Source organism: Tamandua tetradactyla, chromosome 1 (assembly GCF_023851605.1).
Source record: "Tamandua tetradactyla isolate mTamTet1 chromosome 1, mTamTet1.pri, whole genome shotgun sequence".
Taxonomy (NCBI): domain Eukaryota; kingdom Metazoa; phylum Chordata; class Mammalia; order Pilosa; family Myrmecophagidae; genus Tamandua; species Tamandua tetradactyla.
In genome coordinates this window covers 13,417,005-13,438,159 of record NC_135327.1, presented here as the reverse complement: position 1 = coordinate 13,438,159, position 21,155 = coordinate 13,417,005, and the positions used below count along the sequence as shown (strand labels likewise).

Sequence of the window (21,155 nt, the reverse complement as noted above, 5' to 3'; positions counted from 1 at the left end):
AAGCCCACTCTAAATTCTGTGTGCCTCTTTCTGTTCTTCTACTGGGATGAAATAATACCTGCCTGTGGTGGACAATGGCATGCCAAAAGGCAAGGCTAAAAGTAACATCAACACTGCAAACATCTAGTCTGTCTTTCTGCATTTGGGTTGTTCCCAGCATCAGGAAGTTAAGAGTGTTTTCTAGGACAGTGTTTCCCAAAAACATTACGTTTGCTACTGAAGGTATATGAGATGATGTTAGTGAGCTCTATTTTATGTATTTTTGTAATGTATTTGTAAAATATATAACTAGCACACCAAACTCAGGATTTTCCATGTAAAGTAATGAAACAGAATTTGATTTTTAAATAAATGTAAGAAAACAAAAGAAGAGCTAATAATGTTATTTATGGTACCTGAATTTGGCAACAATCACAAAGATGGTACACAGAAAACTAAAGTTTGGGAAGGCTTTGATTATTAGAAGCTGTGTAGTTGATAACAGGTTTATTTGAAATTGTTGTTGTCTAAAATGGAAACTTTTACACATTTTATTCCAGATGATTTTTTCCCTTCTGTCACTGTGCTGGTCCGGGGAATGTCTGGAAGACTTGCTTGGGCACAACAGCTTTGCCTTCTACCCAGAGGAGCAAAAGCAAATCAGAAGGTATAGGAAAGTGACTAGGAGCATGTATGTCTTTGGGTGTTTGTGATTTTACAATAACGTCCCAACGAAAACCGCAGATAAATACTTTTTATCTCTAGTCAAGTACAGTCACAGAAACTATTGTGCATGAAAAATATACTTAGAAATCATGTGAATAAAAGAAAAAGAAAGCATTATTGTGTTTAGAGAAAGATTAAAGTCCTTATAATGTGCTGTCTAAATGTGGATATTCATTGAAATTATTTATGTAGGGATTCCTTGCTTCCACCAATTCTCGGTCATTGGGTTTATATTAGAATCCATCTAGCAGGCTAGAATTCCAGACCTACCAAATTATTCTTGAAAGGCATCCTTGAAGCAGGTACATGTTCAAAAAGCTTTCCAAGTGATTTTCTTTTTTAATTTTTTAATTTATTTATTTTTAATTGACAAGCCAAGACAACATACAAACACGAACATTCTTAACATACAAACATTCCATACATGTACAATCAGTGGCTTGCAATATCATCACATAGTAGTAGATTCATCACCATGATCATTTTTTAGAACATTTGCATCACTCCAGAAAAAGAAATAAAAAGAAAGAAGAAAAAACTCATATATATCCAGGTGATTCTTATGTCCACTTATAATCAAGAACTACTGTCTTGAGCAATGCCCCTAATTTTTTTTCATGTAGTATTAAATATAATAAAAGTCAAGTACAAACCATATATGAAAAAAATTTTATCACACCTTGATGTCTGTGGCAACCAGATTTGGTTTTACGTTGTTTTATATCATTTATTCCTGTATAATTGGAAATGCACTGTAGAATTTAGTGATACCTTCTTTTGGGATGGCACTTTTTATTTTATTTATAACATTTATGTTGTAATTATGTGAATAATACTTGTTCATGAAAGAAAAGTTGGAAAATGCAGATAACAAAGAAGAAATTTAAATCACTTTTATGCCACTCACTTTGCATAGGTATTTAACCACTGTTAATATTTTAGTGAATTTCCTTCCAATCTTTTTCTTTCTTTCTTTTTTGTACACAGTATTACTTTGATAGAATTTGAATTATTTTTGTATACTGCTCTTTTCCCTTATTACATTGTAAGCTTTACTTATATTACTAAAAATTGTTTAAACCATGCTTCATAAAATTTCAACAGCTTTTAAGAGAAAAACCCACAAAATTGGAGCAGTTGTCTAAAATTGTTTAATGTCTAGATGTCTCTGTTAGATGGAATGTCTTTATCACCCTTTTTTCTCTCATGGCATCATGCAGATAACATCGTGTGAACAACTTTGAAAGCCACTAAATTAGCATTGAAGACTGAAGAGAGAGGAGATCAGGAAAGGAAATAAAATTTTTTAATGGTTTAATATGTATCATTCATATTTTCACTTAATTCTCACAACCACCTTGTGATAGGTTCTTTCTTATTTGCAGGTGTGAAACTGAGGTCATACAGCCAATATATATTAAAGCAGAATTTTGGAGCTTATATTTTCGTGCTCATTTTCTTTAAATTATGCCATGCTAAAACTCTACTTGAACTTGCTTTCTAGAGATGCCCAGTGGACCTAACTAAGCTTGTACTTTGTGATATGATTTGAGAGCTCTTAGGGAAGAAGAAAGTTTGGACCCTATACTCCAAAGTACCTTATCTACCACTGGCGATAGGAGATCCAGGTCTGGGACAGTAGAGGGCCACAATGCTTTTATGAGTCATGAAATCTAAAATAAGTTGATGAACATTTTTATAAAAATAAATAGAGTTGAGTAAACTTAAAAAACACAAGAGTGTAATGCTTGTATTTTGTGAGTGCATGCTGAGGCACAATATAAAATAGTTTTTGCTGGGGTTTGCTGTCAAAAAAATTTGAAAACCACTGTACTAAGTTGTGTACTATTAGTTGTACACACTTTTGTTTTAACGTATCAGTGTATCTAATAAGGCCATTGGCTGAAATGTTCTCAGATAATATCTCAGAAGTGCAGTTTGGGGGAAGGGTAGGTAACCTGATGATTTTGGACTCCTGGAAGTGAGAGAAAAGTAAGTGTATGGTGAAGCCTACTAAAAATTAGAACAGATGAGAAAGCCAAAGCAAATGTTGGATTTCAGGTCACCCTATCCTTGAGGTACCTGGTACACAAATTATGTGTTTTCATTGTAGAAGAAATGTGCAGATATACAAACCTAAGGAAACATAGGCGTCTAAGAGACAAGAGAAATACACACCATTACAAATGAGTATTGAGCCATATATAATAAACAGAATGTTTTCATTTTATTTTGATAGCTTTTTGTGCCTGAATCTCGTCCAGTTCCTAAAAATGACGTTGGATTTAAGTATACTGTGAAACATCGACCATTTCCTGAAGAGGTGGACAAAATTCCTTTTGTGAAGGCAGATCTGAGCATTCCAGATTTGCATGAAATTGTCACTGAAGAAGTAAGACAAATTACTTTTGGCTCTTGTCAAGGGAATAGATATAAATAATCTTAAATAAAATGGTCAAGATACTGCTACATGGTACTGGAGGTAATTCATAGGATGACCTGAATTTCTGTCATCAAGGAGGTTGCCATGTAATAAAGCAAGTATAGACTGTGGCTAATTTAAAGTAACTGGTTAAACATCTGTCTTAAAGAGAGGTATCACTGGACTGCCTGTGCTGGTAGATTTCAGTAGAGTGATAACATGATTATACTCTGGTAATGGTGGATATCACCATTATATATCCATCATGGAGAAGGGATATCAGTTCAGAGACTATTATAACAGTCTAAGGAGGGGAAGGACTACTGTACTGATAGTGGAAGTTATAAATATATGAAATATGTTGCAGAGGTAGATCCAAGTAGTCTTGAATCGATGAGGGAAGGAAAAGAGCCACAGAACTTTAGATTTTGAGCTTGAGTGACAAAGACAGTATCAGTGTCATTCACAAAAAATGTGAATATTAGGAAAAGGAAAGGTTTGGGGAAATTGGAAAATGTATTGGGTATTAGATTAATTTCGCTTAGAAGTCTATCTTTTAGTATATTGATTTATTAAGCCAAAGTCTTAGAATTTTAAGAAATGGAGGAAAGAGGTATGTTAGGACTTCCGGACAAGATGGCGGCTTAGTAAGGTGTGCGTGTCTTAGTTCCTCCTCCAGAACAACTACTAAATAACTAGAAACAGTACAGAACAGCTTCCGGAGCCACGACAGAAACCAGACACACAGTGTACCCCAGTCTGGACTAGCTGGACCAGCTACGAGACTCCGCTGCGGTGAGGTCCCCGAGCGGCGCGCGCTTCCCTGGGCCGCGGTGGCTGGCGGCCAGCCCCCCTCCCTCCCTCCTTCCCGGTCCAGCTGAGAGACTTGGATCGGCGGTTCCCCAAGCCGCGGCAGCCGGCGACCGTAGCCCCTCCCACACGTGTGGCTTCCCAGGCCGGCTGGGAGCCTCGGATCGGCGGTTCCCCAAGCCGTGGCGGCCGGCAACCGGAGCCCCTCCCAGACGCACGGCTTCCCGGGCCAGCTGGGAGCCTCGGCTTGGCAGTTCCCCAAGCTGCGGCGGCCGGCGACCAGAGCCCCTCCCACACGCGCAGCTTCCCGGGCCAGCTGGGAGCCTCGGATCGGCGGTCCTCCAAGCCGCGGCGGCCAGTGCCCCTCGCCCACACACGGCTTCCCAGGCCGCCTGGGAGCCTCGGATCAGCGGTTCCCCAAGCAGCCGGCGCCCCTCCCCCACAGGTGACTTCCCAGAGGGAAAGGAAAGAGTCTCCAACAGTAGTAGAGACTGAGTCCAACCTAACACCAATAGTGGCATTAATGAACAACTTCTGACTACTAAAAATAGGCCCTCAGCTCAGGCAAAACTGATCAAGGCGGAAGTCGCCTATTGGGCTAACTGAAAAAGAGGAAAGGGGGTGAAACAGAGCCTTCTGCGGCTGTTTCTGCAGAAGCTTGGTTGCCTCTGGGCTCAGCACTGGGATTACACAGGTTGCGACTGCCCCGAATGCAGAGGCGGGCTGCTTTCAGGGCTCTCTACCACCTGAACCTTCCCTGTGGGAGGGGTGAAACACAACTCAGGTGGAATCCCTCTCTCAAGGAATTCAGATCCCAGGACTTCACAATTTGAAGTCATTAAAACCAACCTACAACCTTTCCTCTGTCTCCACCACACACCCAGCAGCGAGAGTCTTCCAAAGTTAAAGGACCCACAAGATCTTTTGCTGGTGGGACCCGCAGACAGACAAGCACCACATACTGGGCAGGATAAGAAAAACAGAGCCCAGAGACTTCACAGGAAAGTCTTTCAACCTGCTGGGTCCCACACTCAGGGAAATCTGATTAAATGCCCAGACGCCAGCAAAAAATAACAAATCACACCAGGAAAATTGAAGATATGGCCCAGTCAGAGGAACAAACCAATAGCTCAAATGAGATACAGGAGCTGAGACAACTAATTCTGAATATACGAACAGAAATGGAAAACTTCTTCAAAAACCAAATCAATAAATTGAGGGAGGACATGAAGAAGGCATGGGATGAACAAAAAGAAGAAATGGAAAGTCTGAAAAAACAAATCACAGAACTTATGGGAGTGAAAGATACAGTAGAAGAGATGGAAACCTACAATGGTAGATTTCAAGAGACAGAGGCTAGATTTAGTGAACTGGAGGATGGAACATCTGAAATCCAAAAAGAAACAGAAACTATAGGGGAAAGAATGGAAAAAATTGAGCAGGGGCTCAGGGAATTGAATGATAATATGAAGCGCACAAATATACGTGTTGTGGGTGTCCCAGAAGGAGAAGAGAAGGGGAAAGGAGGAGAAAAACTAATGGAAGAAATTATCACTGAAAATTTCCCAACTCTTATGAAAGACCTAAAATTATGGATCTAAGAAGTGCAGCGCATCCCAAAGAGAATAGATCCAAATAGGCATTCTCCAAGACACTTACTAGTTAGAATGTCAGAGGTCAAAGAGAAAGAGAGGATCTTGAAAGCAGCAAGAGAAAAACAATCCATCACATACAAGGGAAACCCAGTAAGACTATGTGTAGATTTCTCAACAGAAACCATGGAAGCTAGAAGACAGTGGGATGATATATTTAAATTACTAAAAGAGAAAAACTGCCAACCAAGACTCCTATATCCAGCAAAATTGTCCTTCAAAAATGAGGGAGAAATTAAAACATTTTCAGACAAAAAGTCACTGAGAGAATTTGTGACCAAGAGACCAGCTCTGCAAGAAATACTAAAGGGAGCACTAGAGTCAGGTACGAAAAGACAGAAGAGAGAGGTATGGAGAAGAGGGCAGAAAGAAGGAAAATCAGATATGATATATATAATACAAAAGGCAAAATGGTAGAGGAAAGTATTACCCAAACAGTAATAACACTAAATGATAATGAACTGCATTCCCCAATCAAAAGACATAGACTGGCAGAATGGATTAAAAAACAGGATCCTTCTATATGGTGTCTACAGGAAACACATCTTAGACCCAAAGATAAACTTAGGTTGAAAGTGAAAGGTTGGGAAAAGATATTTCATGCAAATAACAACTGGAAAAGAGCAGGAGTAGCTATACTAATATCCAACAAATTAGACTTCAAATGTAAAACAGTTCAAAGAGACAAAGAAGGACACTATATACTAATAAAAGGAACGATTAAACAAGAAGACATAGCAATCAAATATTTACGCACCGAATCAGAATGCCCAAAATACGTGAGGAATACACTGCAATTACGGAAAAGGGAAATAGACACATCTACCATAATAGTTCGAGACTTCAATTCCCCACTCTCATCAATGGACAGAACATCTAGACAGAGGATCAATAAAGAAACAGAGAATTTGAATATTACAATAAATGAGCTAGACTTAACAGACATTTATAGGACATTACACCCCGCAACAGCAGGATACACCTTTTTCTCAAGTGCTCATGGATCATTCTTAAAGATAGACCATATGCTGGGTCACAAAGCAAGTCTCAACAATTTAAAAAGATTGAAATCATACACAACACTTTCTCGGATCATAAAGGAATGAAGTTGGAAATCAATAATAGGCAGAGTGTCAGAAAATTCACAAATACGTGGAGGCTCAACAACACACTCTTAAACAACCAATGGATCAAGGAAGAAATTACAAGAGAAATTAGTAAATATCTCGAGGCGAATGAAAATGAAAACACAACATATCAAAACCTATGGGACGCAGCAAAGGCAGTGCTAAGAGGGAAATTTATTGCCCTAAATGCCTGTATCAGAAAAGAAGAAAGGGCAAAAATTCGGGAATTAACTGTCCACTTGGAAGAACTGGAGAAAGAACAGCAAACTAACCCCAAAGCAAGCAAAAGGAAAGAAATAACAAAGATTAGAGCAGAAATTAATGAAATTGAGAACATGAAAACAATTGAGAAAATTAATAAGACCAGAAGTTAGTTCTATGAGAAAATCAACAAGATTGATGGGCCCTTAGCAAGATTGACAAAAAGAAGAAGAGAGAGGACGCAAATAAATAAGAGGTATGTTAGGACATGAGAAAATGGAAGGGCAGGTATGGAGGCTGCCAACATTATCAAGTGCCTAGAGCACTCAGGGAGATTGAGGAGTAATAAAAGGTTCCTAGATTTTGGCATAACGTGATCTTTAAGAGAAGGTTCAAAGGAATGACAAAGTGAGTGGCAGAGTATAAGGGGCAGAGGGATTAATGGTTAATAACATAGAGGCAATGAGTGTTAACTATACTGTTAGCAGTAAAAGGAAGGGTACAGAATGGATAGTAGCATAAGGAAGTAGCGTAGCTAAGGAAGGGAAGGCTGTTTTTTTTCCTTTTCTTTTTTAATTCAAGGATGGGAAGAATATGAATGTGCTTATTATATAGGTTGAAAGGAAGAAACTGGTGGAGAGGGGTCTTCTCCCCAAATAGACTGGGGAAATTATAAGATAGAGTAAGGCCCTAGAGGCAGTACAGTCAAGAGTCTTGGTGATTGCGCCTAAAAAAGGGATGTGCTTTGGTAAAGCATAAAGGAAGGAGAGAGTTGGTGAAATTCAGAGAAAGTTAGAGGTAGGAAAGAGGGAACTTGGTGGAGTGTATGTAGCTCTTCATCTTAGTTCTTAGAGTCAGTATGATAGGGAATGAATTAAAGATGGTTCTTAAGATTACCAGGCAGCACTGAGGACCCAGCTGAAGTTAAGAAGCATAATCTGTAGTGAAATTACTTAACTCACTCTACTCACTTTCTTCAAAATTCTTGGGGTTTGGGAGCATAGATAAATAACTTGAATGGTGTGAAGATTGACAAGGGTGGGAATATGGAAGGATAAGGGATGGTAGAACCATTTTATGTGCTTAGGAGGTCATATTAAATTGTTATATTTTGGGATTTCGGCTTCGTTGGAAAGTAGATGAAACCAGAAGGATGCCAGTGAACTGGGGAGGATTGCAGTGCCTCAAGGTCTCAGTGATGGTAAAGCACAAGCTTAGGAGAAGTGAAGTTGTGGAAAGGCTCCAGGAAGGGGGTTATGCTTTAAGGACAGAATTTCAGCATTGTAGTTCTTGAAGGTAGAGCAGAGTGTGCACATGAATGACCAAAGTTGTGAAGATGGAGAAGGTTTTAGAAATGTAAGACAGGTTGTTGGAAGAATCATTGCTCATCTAAAATGGGTAGAATTTTAAACTAGGATTGGTCAAAGGGAAAGGGAGGAAACATGAGGGAGTATCCAAGGTTATAGTCCAATAATTCGTATGGGGACTTCAAACAGGTGGGGGTTACTGCAGGGTGAAGATAGTGATCTGGAAGAGGGGGTGGGGGCACCAACTCTGCTCCCTTTTCTTGCCTATTTGAAAGGAAGCAGTAAAAGAATGAAGGATTTTGTTTATAGTGAAGAGATGAAGTGATTGTTGAGGCTATAGGGAGGTTTGTTGTATTTTGGTTTTGGTTTTAGCCTGGGAACGTTTTTGCTTAGTTGTATACTCTATATTGAACTGAAACTCATTGCTGGACTCTGAGAATTATCTCCATTTACTTTGTTGCTTGTAGTTTTTTCATTTTAAAATTAAATTGACCCTATAACTTTGATAATAACCCTAAAAATTAATTATCTGGTTTAATTCAGTTAGAAGAACGACATGAAAAATTAAGGAATGGCATGGCCCAGCAGATTGCTTATGAAATACACCTCGAACAACAAAGTGAGGAGGAATTGCGAAAGAAAAGCTTTCCTGATCCAATTACGGACTGTAAGCCCCCACCTCCTGCACAGGAATTCCAAACAGCACGCCTTTTCCTTTCACACTTTGGATTTTTGTCCTTAGAAGCATTGAAGGTAATTTTCTTAAATTTTTATGAGTAAATATGTATATAAATTAACATTCAGCTGATGATAACATGATGATGAGGTAAGTCAGGCACTGCTTATGTCATGAAATTTCTGAAGTCAGACTGTCTGGTTTATGTTGGCATCACTACTTACCAGCTGTGCAGTCTTGGGCACATTACCCAACTTGCTGAGTTTTAGTTCCTTATCTGTAAAATGGGAATAAGGAAGTATCCCAGTCTTATAAGGAAAGTGATGCTGTCCCTGTTTTACAGTTGTAGAAACAGAGGCTCAAAAATGTGAAATAACTTGCCTAAAGGTAAATTTGGATTTGTATGAAGGCTTGTTTGTTTTGAAATCAAGATGGCCAATCAAGAAGTTGCTTATTACACAAATTGCACTACTAGCAACTACCTGATCCTAGGCTATTTAACTTTTTAGGAAAGGAAGGGCAGTGCTGTCCGGTTTTGAATTTCAGCACTTAGAGAGAAAATAAAGAGTATGGGTTGTGAAACATGTTTTGCATTGTAGAACATTGAGCTAACAATGGGGAGTATGAACATAAGAACTTCCCTAAAATGCAGAAGCAAAGAGAAGAAAATAATGATAAATAGAGTGGTAAATATTGGAAGCAGGGAACAAAGATCTAGATGACTAAAGATCTTCCTTAATGATGAAATTAAAGTAGAGTAGAAATATTACATAAAAATCTACTGGAAAAGAACTATCTCATCCTGTGGACTGCAAGGAGGCAAGAAGAGCCTTAATAGGCCTGTCTTTGAGATTGTAATTTTCCATTTGTTATGTATTCTAGTTGAAATGTTTAAGCTTTCAAGAAAATAATTTTCATACTTTCTCATCTGTTTCAGAATTAGAAAAAAGGCATAAAGTTGCTGGTTTACATTTTGAACCTTAGCATATCGCTAATAACTTAAACCTGACAGCATAAACATACAAAAAACTATAAACCATTCTTACTTATGAATATATACACAAAAGTATTTTTTTTAAATGCTAGTAAAATGGAATAGTATGTTAAGATAATTACCTTCCATAACCAAATAAAGTTTATCCCAAGAATTGAGGAGAGTTAATTATTGGGAAATACTAATTAGTAAAGCTATTAAGTGAAAGGTTTTAAGATATGAGGTATTTGAGAGAAAGGAAAGTAGACAAAATGATTTTAAGTGAGTGTGCTTTATTGGCTGCACTCCTGGGCAGAGTTCACCAAACCCAAGAGGAAATGAGGTGAGTCTGCACGTGGGCTTTGGCGAGTGCAGTTTTTAAGAGCAGGGGTTAGGTGATGGCATGAAAGGGGCAGCACATTAAACAAAGAATTATTATGCTAGTGGGTTGAGCAGCAGGTGGTAAAGACCTTGGTTGTAACCTCCCATTCCGTTCTGAAGTAACTTCATGAGTCCAGCCATAGAGCCCTCCCTTATTCCCCCAACCTAACATTAAGAAAATAATTTGATGTTTTTGCATGAGGAAGAACAAAGGAATGTCATTATTTCAGAGTACTGAAAATAGATGGTAATTAATATTTTAAAATGTCACCTTCTGTGTGAGACTAAAGCAAAAAATGTTTATTAGTTACAAAATTTATATTTTGACTAGTGCATTTCCTAATATAACTTATGTAGATAGTTTGATTGAATGCCATAAGTACTTGGAATCTCAGGTAAGACATGAGATTTTGTTGGTTTGTCCAGAGTGATGCCCCGATGAATCCCAGAGTGATTTGATCAGTGAGTGGAAAAGTATCTGCAAAGCCCCCTTCGGAGAATGGTGAGAACGGGAAGAAATTCAACTTCCCCAAGTTGAATTCTTGATATTCTCACAAGCAGTGTGGACAACCAAAGCTATAGGCAGAGCCCCCAGTCTTGGAGTTTGTTCATATGAAACTTAACCCTGCAAAGGATAGGTAAAGTCTACTTAAAATTTAGGCCTAAGAGTCACCCCCAAGAGAGCCTCTTTTGTTGCTCAGATGTGGCCCCTCTCTCCAGCCAACACAACGAACAGTCTCACCACCCTACCCCTCTCTACGTGGGACGACTCCCAGGGGTGTGGACCTTCCTGGCAATGTGGGACAGAGATCTTGGAATGAATGGAGACTCAGCATCAAGGGATTGAGAAAAACCCTAGAATGAGCTGAGACAGCATCAAGGGATTGAAAAAACCTTCTCGACCAAAAGGGGAAAGAAGGAAATGAGACAAAGTGTCAATGGCCAAGAGATTCCAGAGTCGAGAGGTTATCCTGGAGGTTATTCTTATGCATCAAGTAGATATCATCTTGTTATTCAAGATGTAATGGAGAGACTGGAGGGAACTGCCTGAAAATGTAGAGCTGTGTTCCAGTAGCCATGTTTCTTGAGGATGATTGAATAATGATACAGCTTTCACAGTGTGACTGTGTGATTGTGAAAACCTTGTGTCTGATGCTTCTTTTATCTACCTTGTCAACAGACGAGTAGAACATATGGAATAAAAATAAATAATAGGGGAGACAAATGCTAAAATAAATTTAGTTTAAATGCTAGTGATCAATGAAAGCAAAGGGTAAGGGGTATGGTAGGTATAATCTTTTTTTTTTCTTTCCTGTGTTCGTTTTCTTTTTCTATTGTCTTTTTATTTCTTTTTCTGAATTAATGCAAATGTTCTAAGAAATGATGAATATGCAACTAAGTGATGAGATTGTGAATTACTGATTATGTATGTTGTTTTATTTTGTTTCTTTATTTTTTAATTAATAAATACATTTTTAAAAAAAGAAAATAATTTGATCCTATTAGTAGATGGTGAAGACATCAAATTGTATTTAATAAGACAATATCATTTTGATTTTAAATTAAAAAAATTTAAAAAACTTAGCCAGGACTAGAAGTGTGTGTTCTTACATTATAGATTAATGCCCATGGGGAAACTAGAGGTACCTCCTTATTAAAATCAGTCAAAGATGTCTATCGACCATTATTTAACACTGAGAATTTTTAGTCAGTGAAATTTTTTTAACTTTTTATTTTGAAATAGTTATAGATTAACAGAAATTTGCAAAAAAAATGTGCAGGGAAGTGTTAGGCACACTTCGCCCAGTTTCCTCTTATGGTAACATCTTAAATCTTACATGTAGCACGACATCAAAACCAGGATAGTCAATGAAATATTAAAACTAAATAAGAAATGAAAACTGTTGGAAAGGAGAAAGGAGTTTTCAGGTAATGTGACTTCTGTTAGATGACCATGAAAGTGTCAATAAAATATTTAAAATAAATAAGAGAATTAAGGTTGCTATATTAAAATATTAATGACCTGCAATATCAAGTTAAAAATATGGTATTTCATAATCCTAAATTCTTATTTGAGAATGTGAAACTATAATAGACTTAAACAGTCTTATTGAATGCCAAGAATTATACGGAAAAGGAAGGGAGTTGGTGAGTGAATAATGGGGTTCTAATTTTAAAATAGTAAAAAAACACTCTTTCTTGAGCATCAATTTCTAAAGCAGTCCAAATCAGCTTAGAAGAAAGGTTTCATATTAAGCACCGTTAATCTTCATGGATAAGCTTCAGCTTCCTCTTGCCAAGAGAAGAGTGCTTGAGTTACAGAAGGCATTAATTTGAAGAATTTACTTTTTGCAAATTTCAGATATCAAAATAGATTTTGATATGTAAATGAGTTTTCTGAGGTACACTGCCTTTATTTCTATAACCATTTTGCCTGGACCATCTAATCAGTCCTATGAATGTATACCTAAATGTGGTTATTAAAAACAGAATAACTGCCTCATGACTAATTAAATACATGTTATTTAAGGAGGGAAAAAAATTAAATTTTGAATTGAGTGTGTATGCTCTGTCATTATAGTTTCTTTTTTCCACACTAGTCAATAAATTAACCTAAATCGGAAATGTGTATAAAGGATTAATTGTCCTGCATCAAACTTGTATTATAAATAATTCCATCCACTTAAGAAGATAGAAGCTAGACATAATTCATATGCCTATGAATCAATAAAGACTGAATGCGTACCCCATGTTGAGTTGGTAATTTTGATATATAATAGAAATTACCTTCTTGGAGGTAATAGAGTAAATGATTCTATTAACTGGAAGATTCACAGAATGTGGCCATATTTTAGTACAGATTTTACCTTGGGATGAATAAGTAAAAATTATATTGTAAAGTAATTGATTTAGGTTCTAAGGAACAGAATCTGCAAATAAATCTATGCAATATATAATTTGCCCAGATTTGTTTTCATTGGGGTAAGGAAATACTGAAATATCCCCCAAAGCAGTTTACTTACCCATCGAAAGTCCTCCAGAAATAAAACTATTGGGAAATCCTTGTGTGTGGTGGTGGAAAAGAAATGGTCCCTCAGTTTTTTGGAGAGAATAACTTTAAAAATACTTTAATGGCTAAGTTTACCTGGTGCAGTTAAGAATTAAACTTGTCAATTTTAACATTAGTGTTACATCTGAAATAAATTTATGTGATGTTCTGCTAGTGTAAAAAAAAAAATACAGTGCCAGAAAAACCAACCATATATTGCTGTGATATTGGCAGAAATTACCTTCACAAACTCTGTACAAGACCTATGGAAGGAAGAAAATTTTTTAATTTATTAAGACATATAAAAGATAGTGTGTGCTCTGTTCCTGAATTGGAAGATCATCCAGAAGAATAAGCTGGTAAAATAGTTTACTTTAAAAAAAGAAAGAGGTTTTGCCCTGCAAGATATGTTACAACTTGCTACAGTTCCACGATACCTTATCCATGAAAGGAGTAAAAACACTGAAAACCAGAGGTTTTTTTGAAAATTTGTGGTAAATTTATTTAGTGGTAAAATCTGACCTGACTTAATATGAGGCATTTGTAGTCTTTACTTTTTTCACTTAGTATGAATATTCTATTCTATGACTGCAGAATTATTGATTTCTTTGATTATAGACTGTTGCCCCAGCCCCAGCTAGGAATGTTATATAATAGACTAGAAGTCCAGACTCACAGTGCTTGTCAATCTTTGGAGGGATGCTTTTCTGAAAAAATACCATGTCGGCAGATTTTTTAGAAGATCAGCATCTCAAAGAAGACAAGGGACTGGAAAAACAGAACAAAAAGTACGTTTTTTAAAACATAGCATATAGAAGTTCTAGAAAGCATTGATATACTAGAGAAAACAGGATCCAAAATTTTACACACACAATAATCCCAACCATCCTTAACAAAGAAAGTCAAAAAAACTTAGATGACAATATATTCTTTTGGGGGGGGCAGATAGTGTAGGGAGGAACTCAAAATTTGTTTTTTTCACTGATTAATGTAGGAGAATGAACAGACTCCTACATTAGGAGATTCTGATGCATAGGAGGCATCAGAATCTTCAACCCCATCTTAGTCTACACTGATCCTAAAAGTTCTAATTCCAAGATCATATAGGTCTTTTGTGGAAGAAGCACGCCTAAAAACCCATCTATTAGAATTATTAGGAGTCATATCTGTCAACTTAATATGTTGGTGGTGGCTTAGCTGGTGGTAAACTTCCCTTCCCTGAAGACAATTAAGCAGAAGCAGGAAAACATCTGTCAGGTGGGCTTGAAGGAGAGTCCTATGAAGTTCTGGCTTGGTATCTCTGAGGTTGCTGAAAATTGTCAGGCAGGACTGCAGTTATCTAGAAGTTTGGCTGGGGATAGAGAACCTGCTTCAGTGATGGCTCACTCTTATGATTGTTGGCAGGAATCCTTAGTTCCTCCTCATGCGGGTTTCTCCGCAGGCTGCATCATAAATTGGTGATTGGCTTTTCCTAGAATGAGAAATCAAAGAAGAACAGAAGTAGAGGGCATAGTGTCTTATGACCTAGCCTTGAAAATCACATGCCATAATTTCTGTAATATCGCTTAGGTTGCACAAATGAACTTTTTTTCAGTATGAGAGGGGCCTCCACAAGGGCATGAATACCAGGTGGAGGAGTTGACTTTCTTGGACGCTGGCAACCACACCCATATTTTGAACATGCTATTCCTTTTGCCTGGATTGCGCTTGCCTCTTAACTACTTTGCACACTCCTAGTCATTCTTCATGACCCATCTCAAATGCCACCCTATTTTTCTTAAATCTGTTAAGAAAAACTAATCATTCTTTTTTCTGTTTCTCTATAGCACTTTGTACATACTTCTGTATTCTCTTGTAAAATGGTATGTTCTTATTGTAAAGTCCAAAGTCTTTCTCTCCACCAAGAGCTATGTAAAATAAAGGACCATATCTTAGCTAGTGTTTCCACAATAAATTCAGTTTTGGCAAATAACAGGCACTTATTTAATATTTCAGTGAATTAACATGTCAAACTTCCCATCTCATCATCCCTTACCCAGTTTCAGGGTCCATAATTAGTGCCAATGAAGTAAAGTACAGAATGGCACCTAAGATAGAATAAAAGGTACCAACCATTATTTTTTATTTAAATCCTAAACCTCAATATAACTCTGAATAAGGGAATGGCTTTCTGTAAGAAAAATTGGGATAGAAAAGAAAATTACCACTGTAAGAGAAGGAAAAATTTTGAACAACTTAGAAATCAAGTTGTCCATATTTCTTCTTAGGTGAATAGGAAAAATTGAGGCCTGATTATCACACAGTTTTTTATGGCAGGAACTAGAAAGGGAGTTTGCCAATTTTGATAAAATGAATAAAATTAGTAATTTTGATTTTATGGTCTCATCCCTAATAATTCAAAATCTCTAATTTCACCCCATCAGTCTTCCTTGAAAAAGAACAATGTAAAGTGAATTTCATTTTTTTTTTTATTTTGACATTTGTTCCCCTATTATTTATTTTTATTCCATGTGTTCTCCTTGTCTGTTGACAGGGTAGATAAAAGGAGCATCAGACACAAGGTTTTCACAATCACGCAGTCACATTGTGAAAGCTGTATCATTATACAATCATCATCAAGAGACATGGCTACTGGAACACAGCTCTACATTTTCAGGCAGTTCCCTCCAGCTTCTCCATTACATTTTGAATAACAAGGTGATATCTACTTAATGCATAAGAATAACCTTCAGGATAACCTCTCAACTCTGTTTGGAATCTCTCAGCCATTAACACTTTCTCTCATTTCCCTCCAACCCCCTTTTGGTCGAGAAGGTTTTCTCAATCCCTTGATGCTAAGTCTCAGCTCATTCTAGGGTTTTTCTCAATCCCTTGATGCTGAGTCTCAACTCATTCTAGATTTCTGTCCCACATTGCCAGGAAGGTCCACACCCCTGGGAGTCATGTCCCATGACTTTCCACAATAAATTCCACAATAAATTCAGTTTTGGCAAATAACAGGCACTTATTTAATATTTCAATGAATTAACATATCAAACTTCCTATCTCATCATCCCTTACAGGGGGAGGGTGGTGAGTTTGCTTGTTGTGTTGGCTGGAGAGAGAGGCCACATCTGAGCAACAAAAGAGATTCTCTTGGGGGTGACTCTTAGGCCTAATTTTAAGTAGGCTTGACCTATCCTTTATGGGGTTAAGTTTCATATGAACAAACCCCAAGACTGGAGGCTCAGCCTATAGCTTTGGCTGTCCACACTGCTTATGAGAATATCAAGAATTCAACTTGGGGAGGTTGAATTTTCCCCCGTTCTCACCATTCCCCAAAGGGGACTTTGCAAATACTTTTCTGCTCACTGATCAAATCACTGTGGGATTCATTGGGGCATCTCTCTGGACAAACCAACAAAATCTCATGTCTTACCGAAGGTTCCATGTACTTATGTTGTTCAACCAAGCTATCTACATAAGTTATATTAGGAAATGCACTAGTCAAAATATAAATTTTGTACCAAATAAACATTTTTTGCTTTAGTCTCATACATAAGTTGAAATTTTAAAATATTGATTACCATCTATATTTAGCACCATGCAGTAATGACATTCCTATGTTCTTCTTCATGCAAAAACATTTTTTAAATTTGTACATTTAGTCACTATCATTATACACTCTAGGCAATCCTAGATTATACCATCTCAATCTTTGTCGTCTGTCTTTCTTTCTGATTTCATTTGTGTCCCCAGCTCTCCTCCCTCTATCATTCTCACATTCAGCTTCATTCAGTGTTTTAACATAATTGTATTACAGTTAGGTATTATTGTGCTGTCCATTTCTGAGTTTTTACATTCAGTCCTGTTGCACAATCTGTATCCCTTCAGCTCCAATTACCCAATATCTTACCCTATTTCTGTCTCTTGATGGTCTCTGTTACCAACGAAATTCCCCAAGTTTATTCACTAATGTCAGTTCATATCAGTGAGACCATACAGTATTTGTCCTTTTGTTTCTGGCTAATCTCACTCAGCATAATGTCCTTAAGGTCCATCCATGTTGTTACATAGTTCATAACTGTATTCTGTCTTACAGCTGCATAATATTCCACTGTATGTATATACCACAGTTTGTTTAGCCACCCGTCTGTCAATGGACATTTTGGCTGTTTCCATCTCTTGGTAATTGTAAATAATGCTGCTATAAACATTGGTGTGCAGATGTCCATTTGTGTCCTTGCCCTCATGTTCTTTGAGTAGAGACAGCATATAGATGGGTCCCATTCCCTAATCCATTCTGCCAGTCCATGTCCTCCGATTAGGAAACTTAATCCATCAACATCAGTTTCTCACTGCCCAGGCTTTTTGCCTTTTGGCTTTTATATGTCCTAATTTTCCTTCTTTTTACCTTTACTCATGGTCTTCCTTTCTGCACTCTTCTCCACACCTCTTTCTTCTGCCTTCATATCTGTCTCTAGTGCTCCCTTTATATTTCTTGCAGAGCTGGTCTCTTGGTCACAAATTCTCTGATTTTTTGTCTGAAAATGTTTTAATTTCTCCCTCATTTTTGAAGGACAATTTTGCTGGATATAGAATTCTTGCTTGGCAGTTTTTCTCTTTTAATAATTTAAATATATCATCCCACTGTCTTCTTGCCTCTATTGTTTCTTTTGAGAAATCTACGCATAGTCTTATTGGGCTTCCCTTGTATGTGATGGATTGCTTTTCTCTTGATGCTTTCAAGATTCTCTCTTTCTCTTTGACCTCTGACATTCTGATTAGTAAATGTCTTGGAGTACATCTATTTGGATCTATTCTCTTTGGGGTACGCTGCCACTTCTTGGAACTGAAATTTTAAGCCCTTCATAAGAGTTGGGAAATTTTCTGTTATAATTTCCTCCATTAGTTTTTCTCCTTCTTTTCCTTTCTCTTCTCCTTCTGGGATACCCACAACACGTATATTCATGCGCTTCATATTGTCCTTCAATTCCCTGAGTCCCTGCTCATGTTTTTCCATTTTTTTCCCTATATTTTCTTTTCTTGCCGGATTTCAGATGTTTCATCCTCCAGTTCTGAAATCTATGTTCTGTCTCTCGAAATCTACCATTGTAGGTTTCCATTGTTTTTTTCATCTCTTCTGCCGTGCTTTTCATTCCCATAAGTTCTGTGATTTGTTTTTTCAGACTTTCAATTTCTTCTTTTTGTTCATTCCTTGCCTTCTTTATATCCTCCCTCAATTCATTGATTTGGTTTTTGATGAGGTTTTCCATGTCTGTTCGTATATTCTGAATTAAATGTTTCAGGTCCTGTATCTCATTTGAATTGTTGGTTTGTTCCTTTGACTGGGCCATATCTTCAATTTTCCTAGTGTGATTTGTTATTTTTTGCTGTCCTCTAGGCAGTTAATTACCTTAATTAGTTTATTCTGGAGATTGCTTTCACTTCTTTTATCTAGGGTTTTCTTGCTGGATGAATTTGTTGTCTATCTGTTCTTTGCTATTCTGTTCAGCTTTTTCTGGACCTCTAGCTTAGGTTTTGTTTAACATAGGAGAATTTTTCAGTTCTTGTTTTCTTGTTTCTTACCCTGCTTGTATGGTGCCTTTTCCCACCCACCCTGAGGAGGGTCTACATAGGTATTATAGACCCCAGCTGGATTTTCCCAGACCAAACTGGCCTCCTATGAGGAGGAAAGATTCACCTGCATCGGTTTTCCCTGAGGGTGAGACCCAGCAGGTTAACAGACTTTCCTGTGAAGTCTCTGGACTCTGTTTTTCTTATCCTGCCCAGTATGTGGTGCTTGTCTGCCTGCAGGTCCCACCAGCGTAAGATGATGTGGTACCTTTAACTTTGGCTGGCGGTGTGGTGGAGACAGAGGAGAGGTTGTAGGCTGGTTTTAATGGCTTCAAATTACCAAGCCCTGGTGTCTGAATTCCTTGAGAGAGGGATTCCACCTGAGTTGGGTTTCACCCCTCCCCTGGGGATGCACAGGTTCCAGACAAGCCCTGAAAATGAGTTTGTTTCTGCCTATGCCTGGGGCAGTTGCAGCCTGAGGAGCCCTGCCGTTGTATCCAAAGGCAGTCAAGACTTTGTAGAAATACAGCCACAAAAACCTCTGTTTCCTTCTCTTTTTTTCCTTTTTCCGTCAGTCCTGCCCCCTTGGTGCTGGGGCAAAAATGAGCGACCTCCGCTTTGACCAGGTTCACCTGAGCTGGGGGCCTATTTTTAGTAGTCAGAATTTGTTAATTAATTCCACAATTGGTGTTTGGTTGGGCTCAGCCCCTGCTGCTGGTAAAGTCTCTTTCCTTTCCCTCTGGGAAGCAGCCTGTGGGGGAGGGGCACCAGCTACAGCGGCTTGGGGAACTCACGGTTCTGGGGAGGCTCGCAGCTGGTCCAACTGGTCCCGACTGAGGTACGCTGTGTGTCCAGTCACTGACGTGGCCCCAGGAGCTGTTCTGTATTGTTTCTGGTTATTTACTAGTTGTTCTGGAGGATGATGAACTAAAACGTGCTCACTACTAAGCCACCATCTTGGCCCGGAACCAGTGCATCATTATTTTCTTAGATCTACAAGGTTTCTGGCCTCTTCTTTATCAATTAATGGAGTAGGAGACAGTGTATCTTAAAGTCTCTTGCCTTAAGGCAAGGACGCCCTGAGGTATCCGAAATCCTCAACTGGAAATATATACTTTGGTTTAGGATTATGGTGGTTCTTATTTCTGCTGTTTTATCATTTTCTTACTTAACTTTTATCAAACCATGAACATGTTTTGTTTTAAAATTAAAATAACAAAAAGAGATCATAATTGCTCCTTTCTTCTTTTGGTGGTAGGAACCTACAAATAGTCGTCTACCTCCTCACCTTATTGCACTTGACTCCACGATACCTGGATTTTTTGATGACATTGGGTATCTGGATCTGTTGCCATGTCGTCCTTTTGACACAGTTTTTATTTTCTATATGAAACCAGGTCAGAAGACAAACCAAGAGGTAAGAATTCTGAACCTTTTTTGGTAAATTTTTTATGCTGTAAATATTAACAGTTTTACGTAGGTAAATTTTTTTGTGCTTTTCTGTTGTGGGAGATGCATATTTTGTACTTGATGATTGAAGACTTTTTTTTTTTTCATTTTTACTGTTGATTAAAGACTTTTTATGACCCAGTCTAGAAAATGATTTAATTACAGTTTTGACAATTGATCAAATGCTATTTAAGTTAGTATTTAGTGTTTAGAATTTAAGAAACTCTGCTATCCCAATTTGTAGATTTTTTCCTTGTTACCTTAATTTTAAATTGGTTTATAAAGCTTACTGAGCAAATACAGGTTACAGTGATTATTTGTATACTTTATTTAAATATGCCGATGGTTAAGCTAACTAAGCTATCCATTTTTGATTGTTCTAAGTATATTGTTTGTTTTCTTAAATAAAAATAGAGAAAAAAAACAAACTATAGTGGTTATTCTCATCATGCTTTTGACTTTTGAGGAATATGTTTTAGAGAGGAGTTGTAGCATGTCTTTCTTCCCTTAAGGAATTGAGTCATAAGACAAAAGAAACTAAAATACAGAAAGTTAGCCCCAGAAAGCTGAAGGTAGGCCTAATTGCCAGAGAAGAGTATAACAGCACAAATATTTACTGAACATCTTCTCTGTGCTTCATTTTGTACCAGGGTACAGAAATGAATAAGTGTCTTTGCTTTTGAGGCACTCACCTTCTAGGTAATTTCACAAGCAAATAATTTCAGTTGAAGCATTCATATTTTGTAATGGATATTGTATAATAGAGAAAATAAACACCTGAGATAAAGAATGAAAATACAAGACTAAGTAAAATACATTTGAACAAGTGCAGCACAGAAAATACAGA

The 21,155-nt window shown here is 37.6% G+C and overlaps 1 protein-coding gene across 6 annotated transcripts in view; it reads left to right on the top strand.

Moving 5' to 3' along the window:
- The window catches only part of RALGAPB (Ral GTPase activating protein non-catalytic subunit beta), a 107,846-nt gene that overhangs the window by 65,446 nt on the left and 21,245 nt on the right, over positions 1-21,155 (top strand). For 5 of the 6 annotated variants that reach the window (XM_077168768.1, XM_077168774.1, XM_077168744.1 and 2 more), the window contains exons 20-23: positions 540-646; positions 2,945-3,097; positions 8,768-8,977; positions 20,118-20,276. In XM_077168768.1, the coding sequence (XP_077024883.1) occupies positions 540-646; positions 2,945-3,097; positions 8,768-8,977; positions 20,118-20,276 (629 nt within the window). The remainder of the gene's footprint in view (positions 1-539; positions 647-2,944; positions 3,098-8,767; positions 8,978-20,117; positions 20,277-21,155) is intronic. The other variant, XM_077168782.1, reaches the window with a different exon arrangement.